Source organism: Marmota marmota, unplaced genomic scaffold (genome assembly GCF_001458135.2).
Source record: "Marmota marmota marmota unplaced genomic scaffold, marMar, whole genome shotgun sequence".
In the NCBI taxonomy this organism is placed as follows: domain Eukaryota; kingdom Metazoa; phylum Chordata; class Mammalia; order Rodentia; family Sciuridae; genus Marmota; species Marmota marmota.
The window spans coordinates 4,094,542-4,101,137 of NW_025999991.1; the positions used below are offsets into that span (position 1 = coordinate 4,094,542).

At 36.7% G+C, this 6,596-nt stretch overlaps 1 protein-coding gene across 6 annotated transcripts in view; it reads right to left on the reverse strand.

Moving 5' to 3' along the window:
* Nucleotides 1-6,596, reverse strand: part of Rttn (rotatin) — a 163,839-nt gene that overhangs the window by 155,893 nt on the left and 1,350 nt on the right. For 4 of the 6 annotated variants that reach the window (XR_007348943.1, XM_048806632.1, XM_048806634.1 and 1 more), the window contains exons 2-6: nucleotides 6,348-6,535; nucleotides 5,127-5,304; nucleotides 3,009-3,098; nucleotides 804-872; nucleotides 229-319 (exon numbers count right to left, since the gene is read on the reverse strand). Coding sequence is in view for 5 of the 6 variants with exons in the window: in XM_048806632.1 (XP_048662589.1) it covers nucleotides 229-319; nucleotides 804-872; nucleotides 3,009-3,098; nucleotides 5,127-5,304; nucleotides 6,348-6,535 (616 nt within the window). In the remaining variant the exon portion in view is untranslated. Of the gene's footprint in view, nucleotides 1-228; nucleotides 320-803; nucleotides 873-2,916; nucleotides 3,099-5,126; nucleotides 5,305-6,347; nucleotides 6,536-6,596 lie in introns of those variants that run through there. The other 2 variants (XM_048806633.1, XM_048806635.1) reach the window with 2 other exon arrangements.

Consider the following 6,596-nt stretch of genomic DNA (forward strand, 5'->3'; position numbering starts at 1 on the left):
GGTGGGGGAAGGGGAGAGGGAGGGGGAGGGAGAAACAATCTGAATATGTAGATTGACTAAAAACAAATGGGAATTTTCTGGCTTGCTTTTTAAAATACAGAAAATCATACAATCACTGCTATTTTTCACACAACTTAATAGATTTTTAGCTGAAAGTATATAGTAATAACTGTCAGATTTAATGGCTATGAACCAACAAAAATCAGAGAAATACATCAGACACTGTACCTTTCATTAGACGAGAGAACATGCCTGTCTGTTGTGGTCAGGGGTAGCCAAGGAAACGTAGAAAACTTCAAACACTTCACAGTCTGGCTTACTGTTAATGGAATAACAAAACTAAAGATGCAAAGTAATAAAAAATAGCAGAGTCACATTAAAAGAGTCCCAAAATAAAGACTTTGTCTTCCAGCAGTCTAAAACACTTCAAACAAGGCCAGCTGCATATGTCTTTTCTCACAGGAGAAATAACAGAGCTCTCCATAATTTAAACAGAACTCATTAAAATGAGAATTAAAAGAATAAATTACCCACAAACTGACATTGAATGACATTTAGTTTTAATTAGGCCAGGCACAGTTGAGCACACCTGTAATCCCAGTGGCTCAGGAGGCTGAGACAGGAAGATCGAAAGTTCAAAGCCAGCCTCTGCAAAGGTGAGGCGCTAAGCAACTCAGTGAGACCCTGTCTCTAAATAAAATACAAAATAGGTCTGGGAATGTGGCTCAATGGTTGGGTGCCCTGAGTTCAATCCCTGGTATCCCTCCCCCCAAAAAAAGTTTCAATTAAATTTTCTATTTTACCCTGTGGCTGATCAGAACATTGAGCTTGATTTATCATAAAAGGATCTGGCATTCGGAGAAAACTTTTACCTACAGAAATTACAAAAATATAAACATAATTGTATACTATATGTAGTCATGTCCTAATATCCTCTCTGGTGTTAAATGTTTAAACCTCTAAGATGGTAAAGACTAAAAGGCTGGAAACCAAGTATCAGAGCTCAAATAGGATTAAAGTAAATTTGTGAAATCAACAGTTTTAAGCTACTCCCAAATTATTTTTTAATAGATCTTATGTTGTATAAGTTAAGGAGGCAACACTGAAAAATAGCAGCTACAAAGCCTTTCCAAATTGCAAATCTTTCTGACAAATGCTTTAAAAAAAACACAGAATCATTAAACATAAATAAGTGTTATGGTTCGCAAATGACCGACGGGTGCCCCAAAAGTTCGTGTGTGAGGCAATGCAAGAAAGTTTAGAGGTGAAATGATGGGGTTACGAGAGCCTTAACCCAGTAAGTGCATTTAATCTATTGATAGGAATTAACTGGGTGGTAACTGTAGGCAGGTAGGGTGTGGCTGAAGATGTGGATCATTGGGGGTGTGCCTGTGAGGTACATATTTTGTCCCTGGTGAGCCAAGTTTAATCTCTCTCTGCTTCCTCGTGGCCATGTCCTGAGATACTATCCTCCACCACACTTTTCTGCCATGATGTTCTGCCTCACCTTGAGCCCAGAGCAATGGAGCCAGACATCTATAGAATGAGATCTCTGAAACTGTGAGCCCCAAAATAAACTTTTCCTCTTCTAAAATTGTTCTTGTCAGGTCTTTTGGTCACAGCAGCAAAAAAAGCTGATTAAAATAAACTGCATTATTAAATTCTAAAACACAGCCCAGTAACTTCTTTTGAAAGTTGCTAATATAAAAAGCAGGGTCACTTTCTAAGAAAATAGTGACAGGCAGGTTAAAGGAAGGACATGCTTATACTACACACATCAAGATATGTCCAAAATAAGCCATCCTGTCAATCCAGACAAAATGGAATTCACATAAGCATTAATCTTAACTGGCCTTCAAGTTTTCACCGGTTTTACTTAAAACACTCCTGCTCACCAGTTCTGGAGATACCCATACTCTTCAAATGTCTTTCATGGTCACTCAATAAAGCATTGTAGCCATAAAGAAATACCATCTTACCTCAAAAACAAAGTTCCCTACAAGTCTAACAAAACTTATCCTAAAGGAAATATAAAGAAAGTATTTTACAGCAAGTTTTCTGTTCTTCTTATGCTTCAACCTGTCAGTTTCCAAGAAAGTGTTTTAGAAACAAGGCTTCAACATTGTCACCAAAAAGCTGGATATCAGCTTTTCTGGAACACAACCTTTTTATTTCAACTATGAAAGCAATAAAATGTTAAGTACCTGCTAATTTAACGATTTCCTACATCACTTAGGACAAAGTTTTTAATCTTTTCAAGCTTAGTGTCTTCATCAGTAATATGGGAATACTAATAATACATTTCACTGTGACTCCATGTTAATTTGGATATACCTTAACGAAATACAATGGATATATTTCAGACACAGTGAATATATCTAATATATTTTAGCACTGTTTTAGACCCCTGGGATAAAGCAGTGTTCACAGCTATCACTAAGTTTATAATGAGGGAGACAAGGTAAAAACATAACTTCAGAGCATAAAATGTGTTAGGAAGAAAAACAAAATAGGAAGAAAATGATCACTGACTAGAATCATCAGGAAGTCTCTTTAAAAAGGTGGCACATGAGCAGAAACAAGACTAAATACAGCCTGACACAAAAAAGACCTGGAAATGAGATTCCCTGAGATTCCAGGGAGACAGCTCTAAAGCAAAACTGTTTAATCTCTAGTTAACTTAATGTTGACAAGTGGTTAAAAAAGAACTAAGATGATCCTGCACCACTCAGTGAGCTAGAGAATAAGACGACACAAGCACAGTGCATGGGCACTGCCTGACAAAGGATGTGTTCCACAGACACCATTTCCACCCACCTACACAGCTGCTCCAATGCAGTTATAACAACATGAAATTTCACCAGCAAGGTCTATATTATGAACTAATTCAAAGCAACTGAAACATTTAGCTTGTACCGAAACATTCAAGTTGGACCATGATATGTCTTCCTAGCAATGAGGAAGCCCACACTGGTTTCTTCTTTTTCAGGTCAAGGGTACACACATACCCACTGGTGGCACAGGCACTTCCGTCTGCTGGAAATTACTTTTGTCTTGGGGGAAATATCCTATTAAGATTTCAGGTTGTTGTGACATTTCTAAAAAGAAAAAATATATATATATGTATATTCTATGTTATTGAGTCATTAGTTGCTAAAAGTAAAATTTCCTCTGTTTAAGTATGAAAGTTTTCTTCTTTTGAACCATTTTAAAAACTAAAACAATCTTGTTTTTTCTTTGAGTAGAATTTCTGAAGAGAAAAAAAAAAAAAACTGTTCAACCAATTTCCAATTGAAGGCTTTTTCCCCCCTCTTTCATTTACTGTCAAGCAAATACAAATAACTGTTAGAATGCAAATATCCACAATTATGCAAAAAGTCTGCCACAAAGTATTCAAGGACAGCCCACCTATGCTTCTTAGTCTACCCACTCTTCTACTCCAATTTTTATAGTTCCTAATCTCATCAATTTTCATTAACAACTTTAAAAGAGTCATCAAAAACAAAGGAGTCAATCATTATTTTCAATACTTCTGAAACTCAATCATATGTGATCAATGAAAATGAGAATGACAATGAGTAAAAGTCTAAAACTAGGGGCTGGGGATGTGGCTCAAGCGGTAGCGCGCTTGCCTGGCATGCATGCGGCCCGGGTTCGATCCTCAGCACCACATACAAACAAAGATGTTGTGTCCGCCGAAAACTAAAAAATAAATATTAAAATTCTCTCTCTCTCTCTCTCTCTTTTTAAAAAAAAAAGTCTAAAACTAAATTCTGTGTTTGAACTGCTCATGCCAGTATTTCCAATTAATACAGTAGTTACTGTTAATACAGATAATTAAAAATTAGCCCTCAACCATTCCTCTAATCTCACCTGCAACTAATGATATTAAAATTCACAATTTAAGATTTTACTTTGTGATAGCTCAGAAAATGTAAAATAGCAATCAATCAAGATTTGAAGCCAAATAAAGCAAAATTAGAATTCTGGCTCTGCCTTAGATTAGAAAACAGTAATTTGGGGCAAGTTACTTTTCATTTTTATTCTCACCTATGAAATTAGACTAATAGCTTCTCAATTAAAGGACTACTTTAAAGTTCAGTGAGACAATCTGTTTAAATCAATTCATTCAGTGCCCCATAATAACACTCAATAAATAGTAACTGCTAATGTTGCTTTTAAGAACAGCATCAGCAGTTGAAACAGTAGGAGTAGTGCAATTACCATCTGTTAGAAAAAAATATGGTCTAACAGATTAAGCAATCAAAACTATTTTTAAAATACTTTTACTACTCACTCACATAAATCACATTAGCATTTTTTTCCTTCAATCAATTCAAATGTTTTCCATGTGTAAGGCACTATACTGGGCACTAAAATCATGTACCACAAGAACACACAATAGCAGCTAACAATGTATGCTAGGTCTTATTCCTCACAACAATTCTATGAAAAATATGTTCTTCCTTATTATCCCAATTTTTTGATGAGAAACTGAAGCTTGGAAGGAGCCAAGACCACACAGCAGAGGCTTACCTCTCTGATTTTAGCCGGTATAACACTGTACATTGCAGCCTATGAAATACTTGCATTATGTCATTTTAATTGGTCTCCATACAAACTCATGAGGTAGGACAAATACCATTAATATAAAGAATATTGTCCAAAAATGCCTAGAATAAAGCAGTTAAAATAATGTCTGACATATACTAATCAATGCTCAATAAAAATGTGTTGTGAAGCAGAGGATGCAGCTCAGTTATAGAGCGCTTGCCTAGCATGCTACAAGCCTACATTCACTCCCCAGCACCACAAAAAAAAAAAAAAAAAAAGTATTATTATTGTTAAAGAAATAATATGTCAAATTACTCTCAGAAAAACAAAGTCAGTGGCATCTTTCTGGCCTGACCAAAACAGCAAGAAATACAAATGTATCCTTTTCTGAATAACAGTAGAGGGGCTGAAGGATGGAGATCAATCATGCAAGCAGCAAAAAAAAAAAAAATTAAATTTGGGAAGGGTAAGAGGAAACTTTTTTAAGTTTAATACTCTCTTTCTTAAAATTTACCATGATAACCAATACACTTATTTTAACAGATTCCATATAATTTATTACAAAGCATTACCAGTTTGATTGGTCTGATGAGAGGCAGAATACAGTACAGGAGCTTCTGAAAGAAGAACAAAGAGTCCATCCAGAATGCCATCGATTTCAGTCTGCAGATTTGGCTCCACATTAGGGCGAAGCTTAGAGAAGAACTCTACTGCACCAAGGTCAACCAGATGCTGGACTGCAGGGGGATACTGAATAAAAAGAGGGACAACCTTGAGAATAACTATAAATATGAAACTCTCTAAACTTTTTGTCTTACAGCAACCAAAACAAAATTGATTTGGTGTATCTGATACTCCTTTTTCTGAAAAACAAATCTTGCTTTGTTGTGCTTTAAAGTAAACAACTTCCTTTAATAGGACATAACTTTACAGGACTTACATAAAACTGTCTGTAACAGTTATGAAAGAGGGGCCAAGGTGCTGAGGATGTGGCTCAAGTGGTAGTGAGCTTGCCTAGCATGTGTGAGGCACTGGGTTCGATTCTCAGCACCACATAAAAATAAAATAAAGATTGTGTCCACCTAAAACTAAAAAAAAATAAAATATTAAAAAAAGATGAGCCAAAACACTGAGCACCAGAAATACACACTATTAATTCCAACTGTTCATTTATTTAATAGGTTACTTTTCTGCACTGACCCCTTATTATCCTCTCTTATTTCAAGTCAGTCATTAAAATGCCAAATAAGAATCCCCCACCAACATACAGGTGGTGGATTAAAAGTATGAAAGGCTAAACTTACATTTTGACATTTTCACCCTGACAACTAACTATTCTTGAGGTAGGCATGGGAACATAAATCTAAAGACTAGACATGAGAAAGCAACTTAATAAACTTGCTATTTATTAAACATGGTCCTTAATATCGTTTTAAAATGTGCTCTCTTTAATACTGACACATCTAATGTTAACACCGAAGATCAGAAATAGTAAAAAAATACAATGACCAATTATCCTCCAAACATGGTTGCAGAAGACAAGAACGTACCAGAACTCAGAGTAGTTCTGGTTCTGTGTCTGAACACAGTTAAGAGGCAATGTTAGAAACAACACCCCAAGTAAGAGAAAAGGGGAATGGGCAACACAGGTAGAGATTAATTAAAACCCAACGTCTCTGCTGGTTTTAAGAATTGCTGTAAAGCCCAGTTTCTGAACTTCCAGTAAATGCTACAACTAGATGACTAAGAAACACTCACTCGTCTGGTTGTTTTCTCTTTCAAAAGGAACTCACCTTGACCAGTCTGCTCAGCAGGCTCAGCACGTCTTCTTTCATGGGAACCGAGGGGAAGTTGAACCACTCCAGCAGGCGGAGGAAAAGCAGCCGCTCCTGGATCAGATCCGCATAGCCGATTAAGTTGTGCTCCACCTTGCAGATTATGCTCCGGAGCGCGCGCTCCCGGATCTCGGCCAGCTGGTGACCTGTCAAAGCAGCACAGCACAAAACGGCCTCACCGAGCGACCGCGCAGGGACGCCCACCCA